The sequence below is a fragment of the Alosa alosa genome, chromosome 5 (genome assembly GCF_017589495.1).
Source record: "Alosa alosa isolate M-15738 ecotype Scorff River chromosome 5, AALO_Geno_1.1, whole genome shotgun sequence".
In the NCBI taxonomy this organism is placed as follows: Eukaryota; Metazoa; Chordata; class Actinopteri; order Clupeiformes; family Clupeidae; genus Alosa; species Alosa alosa.
In genome coordinates this window covers 907,293-923,928 of record NC_063193.1, presented here as the reverse complement: position 1 = coordinate 923,928, position 16,636 = coordinate 907,293, and the positions used below count along the sequence as shown (strand labels likewise).

At 40.3% G+C, this 16,636-nt stretch overlaps 1 protein-coding gene across 2 annotated transcripts in view; it reads left to right on the top strand.

Annotated features, from left to right (window-relative positions):
• dnah10 (dynein axonemal heavy chain 10) overlaps positions 1-16,636 on the top strand; it is a 344,245-nt gene that overhangs the window by 301,476 nt on the left and 26,133 nt on the right. For both annotated transcript variants that reach the window (XM_048242756.1, XM_048242755.1), the window contains 3 exons: positions 5,881-6,048; positions 6,672-6,852; positions 6,958-7,103. In XM_048242756.1, the coding sequence (XP_048098713.1) occupies positions 5,881-6,048; positions 6,672-6,852; positions 6,958-7,103 (495 nt within the window). The remainder of the gene's footprint in view (positions 1-5,880; positions 6,049-6,671; positions 6,853-6,957; positions 7,104-16,636) is intronic.

The following is a 16,636-nucleotide window of genomic DNA, read 5'->3' as shown; positions in this document are numbered from 1 at the left end:
TTCAGTGGAGTCGTGGTAGGCTAACGGCCATTTACACTTTACACTCAGTGGGAGAGAGAGATGAGGAGGAATTGGGAAATGACCATAGGTCGGATTCGAACCGGGGCACTTGGACCCATACATGGTCTGGGCAGGGCCGTTTCAAGGAATTTGGGGGCCCCAAGCAAAATGGACATGGAGGCCCCCCCACCACCGCACGCAAAGCCTACAGGAACCACCGCATAGCCATACAGTTTAAGTTCACCCACAGTTGATATAAATACAACATTTTGACAGTCCAAATACTGCAGTTGCATATATATACTGTGCATTAGTTTTAAACATTTTGAACATTTGAACATTTGCAAAAACACCACCGTACCATAAAATCCAATATAAATGTAAAAAAGTGCACAATAACTAAATCCAACATACTTAAAACACACACACACACACACACACACTCACATTAACATTTTTCAGTTCTCACAAAGTGAGAAAATAAAACACTGCCATCTTATGCAGAAAAAGGTTGCAACTATAAAGTTACAACTATAAAAACTATAAAGAGTGCAGGTTGTATAGCAATTTAAAAATCCAACATAAATACAAGTACACACACAGTCACACACACACATAAGATTAACCTTTCAGGCCATCTTCATCAGTGGAGGTATCCTTAGGAAGAGCCTGAGGGCTGAGACATTTAAGCAAAGCACCTTGAGGGAGAAAGAAAAGATATGTTAGCATTTCCATATTTTGATATTTAGAAGGGATGCAGCTGCTTTCACAACTACCAATGCTTACTGTAAAAACATCCCAAGCTAATGTTATACATTGACCTAGGCCTACTTGTAGCTTAACATAGCATTTAAGCATTCTGCTGTTTGAGAATTAGACAGACGCACCTGGTGCTTTAAAGACAGTAAACAGCTGGCGTGCATGAATACTACATGAAAGTTCCAGTCTGCTTTGATGCACGGAATTTATCGTGTGGTTTTCCTAACCCCCATTTGGTAAATAGATTATCACTGTCGAATAGTTAGAATAGCAGAGAAGCTATGCCACTTTCATCATTAAGGTCATTAAATACGATAAACAGTGATTCTGGAACAGATCTGCGTCTTCCTTATCCCGTTAATAAACATATTACAGTATGTAACCATATTCCGTCCGTTCGGGAAAAAAAAGTTGCGCTAACTGTTCTAGTTTGTTACAAGCAGCATGGGCCGTCAGGCAGGTAGTTAACATAAACATTTTTTGCTAGGCTAGCCTTCCTGCTGCGACATTACAGCATTTGTACAAGACAAGTAGAGCTATTTTATCCAGTGTAATTATGACCGCCAAGCAGCTTGCCGGGCGATCATATAGATTTAGTCAGATTTTTTTTTTTTTTTTTTTTTTTTCGCGATGTCCAAATTTCCGTCAATGATTCCCGGGACACTGAAAGACCGGGGTAGACAAAACTTGGTGGGCATGTAACCCCATATGGATAGCATGGAACCATCGTTTTTCGTTTTGATCTGTAGCACCCACGCTGGACTGCACCCCCGAAAGGAGGGTAGGGCAGACACAGTTTTCTGTGAATATCTCGAGAACCGTAAGGTTTAGGAGGACCACCTTTTTTTTGTATGTTGATCTCAAGGGGCCATGTCAACCCATTCCATAACCACTAATTTCATGTATAGCGCCACCTAGTTAAACACAAAAAAGTAAAAATGAGGTGTTGTAATTGTAGGTATCTGTGACCTAACATAGTCAAAACTGCAATTTTAAATTGGAAGTGTAGGATCATTATGACACCCTCTGTATGCACGCCAAGTTTTGTGGAATTCCGTTCATGGGGGCCACACAATAAATTAATTTATGTTACTATACACCAACTGGCCTGTAGGTGGCCGGAGACAGTTTTCTGTGAATATCTCGAGAACCGTAGGGCCTAGGAGGTCCACCTTTTTTTTGCATGTTGGTCTTAAGGGGGCATGTCAACCCATCCCATTACCACTTATTTCATGTATAGCGCCACCTAGTTAAAAATTAAAAAGCAAAAAATTAGGTGTTTTCATCACAATATCTCTGGCTGACAAGGTCAAAACTGCACGAAATTAAAAGTGTAGGATCATTATGACACCCTCCGAATGCATGCCAAGTTTTGTGTACTTTCGGTCAATGGGGGCCCTACAATAAAATAACGTATGTGTACATTTAGTGACGTACACCAACAAGGATTCCCGGGACACTGAAAGACCGGGGTACACAAAACTTGGTGGGCATGTACCCCCACATGGATAGCATGGAACCGTCATTTTTCGTTTTGATCTGCAGCCCCCCCGCTGGACTGGACCCCCCGAAAGGAGTGTAGGGCAGACACAGTTCTCTGTGGGCAGACACAGTTCTCTTTTATGGTATGTTGGTCTCAAGGGCCCACATAAACCTGGCTCATAATCACTCATTTGTGATTTGCACCGGTAAAAAATGAAAATGCAATATTATTCTGCTTTAATCGCCCCTATCTTCAGTTAAGATGTTCAGAACTGCACCAAATTTTATGTGTATGATTGACCTGGCATTCTCTTGGGGTCTGGGGGTATGCCAAGTTTCGTAGAATTTCATCCATGGGGGGGTCTAAAAAAATTAGGTTATGTGTACATTTAGTGACTGTACACTCATTGGCCTGTAAATGGCGGTGCACACATATAAACATGCACACACACAGGCACCCACATACTATCGGTATTAGAGCGGCCGATACATAATTACAAATTCAGTAGGATCAAAAGAAAGCCAAAATAAATATTCATCATCATCATCATGGCTGCATTTTCAGTATTGGCGATAAGTAGTCGTTTGTCCACTAGATGGCGATCGTTGCAGTGAGGCGTAATTTTGTTGGAAGTTAAAAGTGGGTTGGGGGAAAACAATGGACACTTCCTACAAGGACTGTAATTTACCGCAGCGAACATCTAATAAGGACAGGACGATGTTCACATGAAGTTTAATTCCCATTTCTTCTTGAAGCGAAATAAATCTGAGGATGTTTATCGGACATGCTTGGTTTTACTGCAGGTGCGTTAATCTTGTAATATCAATAAGGACCTAGGTAATGTTACCGTTAGCGTTGGTTGAGTGGTAGAGGCCCATTTGATTGATTGCATTTGTAGAAAACTATAAATGCGGTTATACCCAAGCAAATTGATAGCAGCACTGTTTGTATCTTTCGACTGTCATTTATTGCACGCGTGCTACAAAATCATTCTGTGCAATGGAAGATTTACCAACGTTATAACCGGTCTGATACAGTTTTGCCTATACATGCGTGAGACTGAGGCGCCTGTTTATTTAGTTTTAAGTGCGTGCAGGGTGTGAGAGGGAATCGATGTGCTTTGATTACAGCTTGGTAGTTGTAGTCTGTGAAATTAAAAGCACGCGTGTGTGTGAAGTATCAAACAATGACACCTTCATTTCATTATGGCTGCTTTTAGCAACACACCTTAAGCTATGTGTAGTGGGTCCCATTTAGAAGTGGCTACTTCATTCGCGCTTTCCTTGACTCATGGAGCTGCGTGAATGTTATTACAACTTTTCGCCACGATATGGCAGTTTAAGTCCGCTTGATACTGTAAGTCGTAAGCCATTGGTTTCCAAAGGAGATTTTATTTGTGTCGCCAGCATAGCCTATTGACAATTTATGTTGTAAATAGGCCTACCTTATAATCCTACCTGTAGCTTAGGGAAGCTAACAGCTTTCTATTAGGATCTAGTTTGTTAGTTACAGTTTTGTCATAACTCCCTAATGCATTTTTGCATTTAGAATAGCCAGAGCGTGTATATCTCAATCTGAAAATTAAACAATATCGGGTGCCTATGGACTAGGCTGGGTGAACCCAGCCTGATCTGCCCGCTATTTATTTTTTGATTTCTTAAAAGATTGAGCTTGGTCTGATGAAAGCCAGACTAGCCATGGACCTCAGTTACACAATGCAAGGGAACATGAATCAGCCTATATTTGCCTAACAATAACGGACAAAAGCTCTTCAACTTTGGCCCGTTAAAATGTGTATGAACAGTCTAGCTTAACGATTTCATCAAGGCCCATTTGGACATGTCAGTTATTTGCACCACTGGTTAGATGTAAAAACAGCATTTCGTTTCAGACTACTGTTACTTAATTTGTGCATTAACAATAACGTTTCAGACTACTGTTACTTAATTTGTGCATTGACAATAAAGTATTACATGAACTAAAGATGACTAAAATCTTATGTAGAAGAAGAAATATTCACAAAAAATCCATCCATCCATCCAAAAATGACCTTTGTTTTTGATAGCTGTTGAAAACGGCATGGAACTGACAGAGATGTTTTTGTTTATAAATACATAAAAAAAAAAAAAATAATAAATAAATAACATTATGCTGATACCTTTTGCTTTTCCCAAATACAATGTAGCCTACAGGTGTAAGTGACCTTTCATCAATCCAGTTGCAATGGATGAACTGTGATGAACTGCCCTACTTGTGATTGTTTAGAGATTTTAAAGGTTTTATAACAATGCTACATCTTCTTTGGCTATTCTACAATCTATTCACCTTTTCAGCACCAGTAGGCTACTTTTCTGTGCAGCCGCGACACACACACTCAGGCATGCCAAACAAGCATACACAAAAGTTTCAAGAGTGGAGGATGGCGTAAAATATGGAGACAAATTGAAGTGTGATTTATTTTCGCGGATCGGATGTACAGGACTGAGCGGCGGTCATATTTTGTACCGCTATGCGGTACATCTAGTTTATCACTTACCACTATCTTGTTTTTTCTTGTCATCCTCTTCCTTTCTCTTCTGGCTTCCGGACGCATAACTCCGCTTCATTATGACTGAGGTTTTATATTTTCGCGGCAGCAGCAGAGACCACAAACCTGGCTGCCTGGCTGCTGTCAGCGACTACTGAGAGGGGCCCCCTTGAGGGGGATCCCGGTATTGCCGGTAACAGTGTCGTTGCACTTTACTGCATTGACTATCAAAGGGGCGCTCACAGTTTGTCGTTGCATTTTATTCTTAACCAGTCGTTGTCTTGGGGCCCCTGGCCAGCTCGGGGCCCCAAGCAATTGCTTGGTTTGCTTGCCTTCTAGCGACGGGCCTGGGTATGGGCCTGTTGCGCCAAAGCGCCCCCCCTGAGCATTATAATAATAGTAATAATAATAAGCTTTATTTGTATAGCATTCATACACAGAATGCAGCTCAAAGTGCTTTACATTTGGAACATGTAACAAATAATAAAAAAAATCAGTCATTGGCTGGTTAATTTGGCTGAAAATCCACAGATTAATGATTATTATCAGAATGATGTCTGGTATAGTGCCACTAGTCTCTACTCAGGGACAGAGGTTTGTCCTCGGATGTGGTTCCCGATGTGGCTCAGGAACTCCATAGCACCCTCTTATGTCATTGAATCTTCTTCCCAGCAATGCCGTAAATGTAAAAAGTCATGCCCAACAGGAAGTGAATAAATGCTTCCAATGTAAAAAACTTGTATAAAAAAGAGCACACACATCAGATGTGTGCATTGGACACACACACCACATGTGAGTGAGATGTTGAATTACGTAGTGTCACAGATTGCAGAACCATAGGTGCTCCAGCCCGTCATTGCCACTTGTGGCTATATACTTCCCTTTTAAATCCATGTTTTTGCAATGTTTTTTTTTCTGTATCACAATTCACAAAAAAACTGTTTTTATGCTGTTGAGCCATTCTATTTTATTCATTATTGCACTGTTACACACTGTCAGGTTTGGCTGGGGGAATGGTCTTTCTCTATGTAAATAAACTCAAGTTTACAATTTGACTGTTAATAGCAGTTGTGTAGAGTAGCATTGTCACTTGTTCATCTATCCTTTTCAGGCCCTGGCAGGTGAGGTGGGTATGAGTGGTGAGCTTGATGAAGTGGCACGTGCTCTCTTTAATGGGCAGATTCCTGGTATTTGGAGAAAACTGGCACCTGATACCCTCAAGTCTTTGGGAAATTGGATGCTTCACTTCAAGAGACGTCATGAGCAGTACAGCTCCTGGGTGAGAACATTTCTTCCTTTGTGAGGCTATAGCAGTGAACAAAGAAAAGCTTTATTACAGCGACTCTATTATCACAAATACTCTTATTTTGTCTGTATTATCAGACTTTTGTAGCACCTAATAACCTAATAATGAATTTAATTCTAGTTTGCGATCTTGTTAGTTTAGGTCAGGTTTTTTTTAAGCATTCCCCTTTTCTGGTTTGACTAGACTAAAATATTTTTTTTTTCACATCATGTGATGATGAAAAAACAAATTGCATTATTGTTCACAAGTTAAAAAGAAATGTCAAATCATCCGTGCATCAGTCGATGAGAGCTCCCCTCCCTCCAGGACTTGTACAAAAGACAATGAGTCATCATTATTATTATTTATTAACACCCCAGCAACATAAGTCATAGTATGTTTCAGCTACTTCCGTCTGTGTGTACCCAAATTTAAGAAAGCATTTACATCATCAAAACAACCAAAACTAATGGTCAAGTGAGCCTCAGTCCAGGCCAGAAGCTCTAGTGTGAATGTGCCTAAACTGCTTTTCCTTTTTATGCTTTTAATTTATTTCCTCACTCAGTAAATAATTAGAAGAAACTGACATCTTGTGAAACTGTCATTTGGGTTTGTAGGTGGATGAAGGGGAGCCCAATGTAATGTGGTTGTCAGGTCTGCATATTCCAGAGTCATACCTGACAGCACTGGTGCAGGCCACATGCAGGAGAAATGGCTGGCCACTGGACCGATCCACTCTTTACACACAGGTCACCCAGCACTGCAGTCCAGATGAGGTCAATGAGAGACCGGGACAGGGTATGTACACACATAAATCTACAAATACACAGCAAGGTCACAGGCATACACATAGACAAGTTTCAAATGTACAAATAATCTTCTGATTTTCTGATTTCTTCTCAGGTTGTTTTGTGTCTGGATTATACCTTGAAGGAGCAGACTGGGACACAGAGAAATGTTGTCTGATTAGAAGTAAACCTAAAGTGCTAGTGGTCCAACTACCCATCCTCAAAGTTATTCCTATAGAATCACACCGCCTCAAATTACAGGTACACATTATGATGTCTGCTGTTTTTTGCATAATGTCTATTAGGTATGGGCATGGCTTAACACTTTTACCCTTACAAAAATTAAATGTTTGCGGCAGATTTGCAGCAAACTTGTGGGTGATTTGTAAAACAAATGAGTTCACTAGAAAATATTGCCAGAAATTTGCCAATGTTGGCTGCTACAGTAGAGGCAAACTTCTGGCAACAATTGCCAGTGACAAACCTAATTTGCATATGACATTGCTGCAAATTTGATGCAACATTACCAAAAGTTAACTGCAACTGTTTGCCAAAAACCTCATTTGCATGTGAAAATATTGAAGCAACTGTTTGCCAGAAACCTGGAATTTCTGTAAAACCTTAACATTTTAATAGGAACTAACTGAAAAACTTCTTAAATAACTAACTTCGGCTTAGTTGCTAGGCGACATCATGGCGCTGCTCCTGTGGTGACTGGCTGAGTATGACAAAGGGCCTATCGTGACAGTCTAAAGCGCATGGTTCAAAAGCTTATTCAAATTTAGTAGGATGTCCAGTCCACATTGGGGAGTGTTTTCGTTATTAAACGTCGGGCGGATGTAAGGCGTTCCTAGGTTTCTTAATCAGTCATGGGTGTGTTTTGGGCATAACACTATTTAAACCAATGAGAATGATATCATTCCCTTTAACAGTGCAAAGTGCCACTTCAGTCAGCGGCGCATTTAAAGGAATCTGCTTGTGAGACCGTATGGAACAATCATTCCACTAAACCATGCTTTACTAAAACCTAGCATAGTATAGCCTTCACGCATTTGCACTCATTGGCAAAGTGAAACTAACTTCACCGTGGTGTCAGTCAACGACAAAACAGTTATGACTTATACACAGTTACTTACTTTCACCATTGACTGACAATATAGGTTACCATCGAAAACATTGGCTGGAAAAAGCAATAGCCTACCTACTAATGTTCGAATTACTGAAAAAAACAATGTTTATCCGGAGTCAATGAGATGAGGTCTGACGTTAGCCAGACTAGAAGGAACCACGGACTGACAGAAAAAGAAAACAAATGTTTTCGCAATCAGGAGGAAATACTGTACATGTTAAGTTGATCTGTTTGCATCTTTCCAGCGTGTGTTGCTGCCTAGCCTAGGGAGGAAAATATCTGTCTAAGTTATAATACCTGTAATATCTGTTAGCAGCTTGCTTGCTAGCGTTTCCCTGTAGGCTTACTTTGCAAAAGCTGTGAAATATAACCGCATAATTTTTGAATGTCGGCGACTGGCTTCTGGCTACATAAAAAAAACGTGCGTTCATAATATGTGCGTGCTTGAGCTAAAACCAGCAGTTTTCAGCAGGATCATGCGAAGAGGACCTGTCTCTTAATTAATTTAAAACAAGTCAATGGTTTTACAATGTTACAGTCAAGCTTTGGTTGGTTTAGATACAACTGGTATGCAAAATGTAAAGTAGTGGATTAACTTTAATTTGCTGTGCTGCATATGGGACAATAGATGCACATAGTAAATTATATAAAGTAGGCCTATTAAAATATTTAAATAGCTTAGTCTAACTTGGAAAAGAATATTGAAGGGAATCCAGTCCAGTGCTAGGACTGGATTCCTAGTCCTAGGGGGCTACTTAAAGACACAGGTGAAGAACAGTCAGCCTCAGCCAGTAAGCACAACCAAATATGTACAGCCAGCTTCAAAAGCAAGCAGCCCAGACCCTAAAATTGGGCATTTATAGCTGTGAAGGTTATTCACACACAATTATTTTCTTTCGCCAAAATATATTTGGTAACTTCTGACATCCAAAATGGGGTGGGGGTTAAAATTAGTAGGAAAAAAAAAACTATTGCATAAAACAGTTCTAAGTTGTCGTATATATCTTTTTGCCGTGGTATAGTCTTAATTTTTGCATTAATTTTTGCAAAGGTCTTAAAAGTCTTTAAATTTGCACTTGGAAAATGGTGTGTTTTGGGCGTAACATCTTAGTACGATATTTAGCGGGGGAGGAGGGCGCCAGACGATCGGGTTAAAAATGTTCTGCCTGGCCCTCCCCCCTGGTCAAAAAAATTCTCCTAGGCCCTCCCCCCTAAGTGAATCAAATAAAAGTGGTCGAAAAATGACGTTAAAAGGGTGAAGTTAAAACGGCCAGCAAATTTCATAAGCACACACACATGGGTACACACCAGTGTTGCGCGGGTTTGGTCACAAGCGTCCCGCGGTCGCCCGATATTTTAATCAACCCGACCGCAACTCGGACAGCGAATATTAATTAGGACAAAATTATACCCGACCCGCGATCCCACCCTTTTTTTACAAAATGTGTGCTTTTGGTTATAGCCTGCATGCAGTGTGACAGTAGGCCATTTCTGTAAAACAAACTAATTTATTTGCGAAACTTTATGCAGTAGAACTACACGCAGTAGGCATGCAGGACATAATGTTTGCGCAGGAGAGAGAATGAGAATAAGAGCGCAAGCACGCACGCAACCACCAAGGATTAGAACACTAGGATAAGATTTGAAGGCCATGGACATATATCTTTCTTTCGAAAACAGAAATGGTAGGCAAGAGAGATACATATTGCTGGTCAAAACGTTAGCGTAAGAACTGGTTTCAATGCTGAATAAGGCACAAAGCTTTACTAAAGCACATCCACTGTTTAAAGTCACAAACACAACGAACTAAGGTAACTTTTATGCATGCGCGAACCTATACATACCGGTAGATATGGCTGTGTAGCCTGTGCTATAACAGGCTACACATATTATTCCTGCAGGCTGCCCGTTTTGGCTGTCATACTTTTAAATGGCTTCGCAAGAAGTAGGCCTACATAGACCATAACTTGTAGTACTGTCTCCTTCTTTAAGAACTTTTCCCAATATTTCCCATAGCCTATATTGCTTTTCCTGAAGGGGTGTCTTTATTATTTTAACTCGCGTCTTCAGCTTCTTTACTGTTGACTTTACTGTATTGATGCTTTACTGCAGTGGTTCTCAACTGGTCTGGCTTTGGGACTCACAATTTCCCATGTTCATAAAGTCACAACCCATATATTGTAGCGTTCAAGCCAATGGATATTGTGAGCTACATGGTAAGCGAAGTGCCTGTAGGCCTACTTGTTTGGAACATGCGGATGTTTGGCATTAGCCTACATTTGTGAAGTCTTCAACTCTTGATGTCACCTTTCAAAGTACTCGACAGGTATCACTTTGACAGGGGTGCCTTGTTTCCATGTGGCATTTTAGTTTTGATGGTTTCATGCTCTCATGTGCCAGCCATCTACTGCACACCACACAATGGGATTTTTTGTCCTATTTTGTCATCAGTTTAAGTGAATCCATATCCGAGCCTACTGTAGGCTACTTCAAATATTCAGAGTAGCAGCCTACTTGCTTTTTACCACTAAAATTATGTCTAACATGACCTGTCACATAAACATTGTCTATGTCCATGGCAATGACTGATATGTAGGCTACGAATAAAGTTTATCAAAATAAAGGTCCAATATTAGATCTGATAAGGTAGCATTTTAAATTGGTGGTTTTTTTTTATTTATTTTTAACCACAAGCTCTGCGACCCACCCAAAACGGTTCCGCGACCCACTTTTGGGTCCCGACCCACCAGTTAAGAAACACTGCTTTACTGTATTGATGCTAGCTTCCTCGTGATATTTTAAGTAGGCCTATTTGTAGAAAATATATATTTAATTATTTTTAACTGACCCGCCCACAAATGACCCGAATATCATATATATATATATATATATATATGATATATCAAATATTTTGTTTATGACTCATAACCGCGGGTGACCGCTTCATTTCAGGCAGACCGCCATGTTTAAAAACCTGCAAGCTTAAGGTAGGGTTGCGACTTTTTGGACTCGCCCACTTTGTCAAAGAGACGTGAATTATGTTTTGGCCTACAAACCTTTTAAAATATCGAAAACAGATCATTGATCAGGGAAAAAAAAAATATCATGGACCCCCCCCCCCCCCGGTAAATATCGTACAGTCCCTTAAACCAATGAGAATGACAACTGTCATTCCCTTTAACTGTGCGGAGCACAACTTCAAACTGTGCATCAGTATTTTGTCGGTCAGTGGCACATTTGAAGGAATCTGCTTCCACGCGAGACTGTATGGAACAGTTATTCCACTAAACCGTGCTTTACTAAAACCGACCATAGTATAGCCTCCACGCATTTCCACTCTATTATTTGAACTCATTGGCAAAGTGAAACTAACTTCACCGTTGTGTCAAGTCATAGACAAAACAGTTCTTCACAGTTACTTTCACTATTGACTGACAATGGGTTAGCATCAAAAACATAGGCTGGAAAAAGCAACACTTACCCTAATAATGTTGGAATGACTGAATAAAACAATGTTTATCCTGCAGAGGAGTTGTTTATATCTCGTGACAGTGCATCTTCAGCTGTGCTCTCGCCTAATCACTTTTAACCGGCATTACCAATTTGCAAATGATGGTGAATATTAGATGCATTTCGTAATATCTTTATTCTAATTATGTGTTCCATTGTAGCCTAATCATGTAGTTTGTAATGTTTTACATGAATGTGCACTGGTGCACGTTCATGGATAATAGAAGGATGGTGGGTTGTGCATCCACCCATGTGACTGTTGATAATGCGCCCTTAAAATAACATATAAACAACTCGCCATGGACTTCTGACCAGGTTTCTCTTGGTCAGCGCCGCATTTAGGTTGTGTACGATAGCGATTTTAGACAACGCGCCAGATCCCCTCCTTAGGTTGTTAATTGCCAAACCCCCTGGTGCGTTGTTTAATATAAGAGACGTGTAAAATACGAATTTAACTTTGCGCCGGGAAAATAACTAGCTTTCCGCCATGTGCCAGGTTGCAAAATAGCGCCCATAGTGGCACCAAGTGGTTAGTGGTGGTGTTCGTTGATTATTAAAAGAAATATATCAGCGCAATGTATGATTTCAATCCGTGTTATTTGCTATTGTGGAACTATTTTATTAAAATTGTATTAACCGTGTATAAACTTTGAAGCATAGACAGTAAAAGAAAGTCTTGCGGGGGAAAGTCTACAACCGTAAACAGACCCCCTTTCCATTTCCGGTAGCGCAGTGATATCAAGGAGCAATGAGTCTTCCAACAGAAATCAATGGGAATTTACTAAATGGCAAATAAAACACGAAAATAAAAGAAATAAAAATTTCTCTACGCTACTTGTTTTGGAACATCAACGAACATCACTAACCACTCGGTGAGTTGCACAGTTTTAAAAATGAACGTTAAGGATTGTTGTAAGGACATGTTTGTGCATGCCCATAGCCAGCCAGTCAAAGGCGATTCAAAACGAGTCGAGACAGGACCCATCGCCAAAATTTCGGTGTCCACCACTCTAGTTCATCCAAAACAAACCAGAAAAGGGACTCAAAGTGCTAAACACCGGAATTATCCTTTAAGATAAAAAAAATCTATTTGGTATGGTATTGGTATGAAGAGACTTACCTAGCATACCTAGCATTATGTCAAAATGAAAGATCATTTTGACATAATTTAAGCTGACTTTAAGGAGTCTTATCAAGACAAATTTGCTCAATGCACAGACAGTTGTTTTTAGGATAAGAAGTCTTAAAACAGGGTATCTGCACATTTTCCAAGTGCACATTTAAAGACGTTTAACTCATTGAGTGCCTTTTCCTTCCCATGCGTTGAGTGCCAAAAATGTAATATTACGTTTTTAGCTTTTTTTTTTAAATTACGAAACTAGACACTCTAACACACCTTAAATGTGAACTGGACATTTTATCATAACTCGGTTGCCACTTTGGGTCGAATCAGTGACTCATGCACGTCAGGTCAAAACCGGGCCATTTTCGTGGGTCTATCACTAGGTGGCAGTCTCGCCAGGTCTCGCTGATCACTTCCCGGAAAGTTTACACAAGTAAGTAACAGGCAACACTTCATATTTCATGAAAGACGTTATATCTCCATTTCTAGGAAAAAACAGCGATTTTGATGAAAACTAGCCACTGTTTAGCTTTGGATTTCTCAGGAACAGAGGCGTGTAGAAATACACGGTTTGCACCCACCGAGAGCTTAAAGTCTCACCTTTTAATCGAGCCATTGTATGTGTTCATAGCTATAACGCAGAATATGCTGTGGCTGTACAAAAATCATCAACAATGGTCTAGATTGCTGGCACTCTAGGACAAAGCTCCCGAAAACAGCTTGGCATTCAATGAGTTAAGACCTTTTCAAGACATCTAAATGCAAAAATTATGACTATACCACGGCAAAAAGATATATACGACAACTTAAAACTGTTTTATGCAATATTTTTTTTGTACTAATTTAACCCCCACCCCATTTTCAATGTCTACAGAAGTTACCAAATATATTTTGGCGAAAGAAATAATTGTGTGTGAATTACCTTTTAGGGTCTGGGCTGCTTACTTTTGAAGCTGGCTGTACATATTTGGTTGTGCTTACTAGCTGAGGCTGACTGTTCTTCACCTGTGTCTGTAGTAGCCTAGGCTACTTGCCAAAGACATGTGCACTGGACTGGATTCCCTTCAATATTTTTTTCCAAGTTAGACTAAGCTATTTAAATATTTTAATAGGCCTACTTTATATAATTTACTATGTGCATCTATTGTCCCTATGCAGCACAGCAAATTAAAGTTAATCCACTACTTTACATCTTGCATACCAGTTGTATCTAAACCAACCAAAAGCTTGACTGAAACATTGTAAAACCATTGACTTGTTTTAAATTAATTAAGAGACAGGTCCTCCTCGCATGATCCTGCTGAAAACTGCTGGTTTAATCTCAAGCACACACATATTATGAACGCATGTTTTTTTTATGTAGCCAGTCGCCGACATTCAAAAAATATGCGGTTATATTTCAACTCTTTTGCGAAGTAGGCCTACTGGGAAACGCCAGAAACACACGCTGGAAAGATGCAAACAGATCAACTTAACATGTACAGTATTTCCTCCTGATTGCGAAAATGTTTCTTTTTCTGTCAGTCCGTGGTTCCTTCATTAATTGCGCAGCAAATGATCAGACGAGTGACAGAAGCACTGCGCATAATTTGACCAGCAGTCTTCGCATCCATAGTTTGTGAAACGATGCTGCATCCGAGCAAAGATTCTAGATGCCAAGCGCAACTCGGACAGGGCTTTTAAAATCCATATGTCCGGCCTAAATTCGAACGTATGGCCAACCTATCGCTAACTGGTTTACCAACTCTTTCTCCCATTCATTCTACCCATAGACAGTAAAAGAAATTCTACCGTTCACGTAGGCAAATACACGAAACCGGATGGAGACATTTAACTTGCTCTCTTGCACTCGCTGGCGGTCCCATACGCAAATTTTATACCTCCCTTTCGAAAATTCAAGACATCCCAGACAATTTAAGAATTTTTTAGGCCTTAAAAACCGAAAGTTGTATTTAAGACTTTTTAAGACTTTTTAAGGTTCCGCGGGAACCCTGTTAAAATAAGTCATTTTTTTCTTAAATTAATTAAAATTGTATAGTGAAAACAATACTAACTATATTTTTTGATTTTGATAGAAGATTAATAACGCTTGATTAGCTTTTATTAGATAAGCAGTTTTTGCAGTGCATAGACACCTAGAAAATTCCCCAAAAGCCCAAATTATTTTGCCCGGCTCCTCTTTGCGGATTTCTCGTCTGCCTTTAACACCGTTTAAAAACTTACTTGCTGGCCAAACAAACTCATGAACTGTTTCAATCTGGATCATGGACTTTCTTACCCAAAGTACACAGAACATGCTGGTCAATAAAAGGTTCTGTGACACCAGATACACGTCCACTGGCTCACCCCAGGGTTGTGTCCTTTCACCGTTTTTTATCTTGTACACAGATGACTATAGAAGCCGCCATCCTGATAGTCATCTAGTGAAGTTTGCTGAAGTTTGTTCCAGAGTTTCCGCTAGAAAAAAATGGTGCCGGTCAAAGTGACCGGCAGAGGTTTCGTTTTCCGGACATTTTGATGATATGCCGGTCAAATATAGCCTGGCGGGCCATCCTATATCATTGAAATGTATAGTCTGGAATCGAACCATTCACCTCGCTTAATCCAAGGGGCGGGTAGAGAATTGTCTTTCAAACTGCCTAGGCATGCAATAGGCCAGCGCTACAACCATATCCGTATCCGGTCGGCAAAACGGCAAATACATCCTTCTTCGAAAGGAATGACTTAAGTGCATTGTGTTGCTCAACTTTCAAAAAAAAAAAAAAAGTCCAACTCCTCCAAAGTTGACGCCAACGCCGATTAAAACAACCGCTCTTCGTTCGCCATAGCCACCTTCCTTGTTGTTCACTGTCACAGGACTGTCGTTATCCTGTTAAGCCCGCCTTAAGACTCTCTAACAAAATAAATCGCTGTGATTGGATGATGTCCACGGCGTCAGCCAATAGAAATCCCTATGGTTTGATATTAGACGTACAGGCTGAGCAAATTAATTTGCCGCCGCTAGGGTGCGTCTAGATTTCTAGGCTAGGTCAAATATCCTATTATCCCTTCTTAATTAGTCAAATTTAGGAAAACTGGAGACAGGCTATGTAGCTTAAAGAATGACATAATCAGGCTGTATAGAATGCAACATGTTCATTAGCCCAACTTAAACATGCCTAACAAGATCTAGCCTGTATCTTTTCATGGACAGGAAGAGTCCGCTTCGTTCGTTGTTTTAAAAAGGCTACGTTGTTTGTTGTTGCTGCTACCCACGTTATCTCCAGTGGTGACTGTTTAACTTACACAGATGCGCACACACAAGAATGAGCGCTCAGACCACTACCCCCTAATGCTATGCCTCTTTATTTGATGATAATAAATTAAGAAATGTTTCCTATTCTGGGAAATGTTTAGGTTTTTTTTCTTTCGGCCGCGGTTCAATGATACCGTTTAATTGTGCCAGAAATTATCCGCGGACCAGTAATCGCCTCGTCGAGGAGGCCCTAACCCTGCAGATCATAGACAGAGAACGCATAGGCCTACTGTAGCCTATGCTTTGGGTAAAGAACACTTTGCATGTCCAGTGTACACGGAGAATGACAGTGTCTTGATTCCGACAGATACGCCCGACACTTCTGCTTTTTATCTGGTGGTGGTGGAGTTGACCGGACATCTGAGGCTTCAGACGTTACCAATTTATTATCATCCATCGCGTCTGGCCTCTGAAAAAACGTTTACGTCTCTGCCTGGGCCTGGCCATGTTTGAACCGCCTCACTCATTTGTTCGTTGTAACATGGACGTTTTAAGCGTGCACTTCCTATTTGAAATGCAGCAGGCTATGCGTGTTGTTTAATAGCTTACTTTTCAAACGGTAGAGCCTGTTCATTTACATAGCCTAGCCAGAGGACGTATAATATAGGCTTACATATTAAGGCTTATTCTCAAATTCAGATTGCGTTAGGGGACGGGATTATTAGCCAATTTCAATCGGACAATTTGACTGGAGAGATTTCATTTTGTCGGACATTTCATTTTTTTTCCGGCCAATG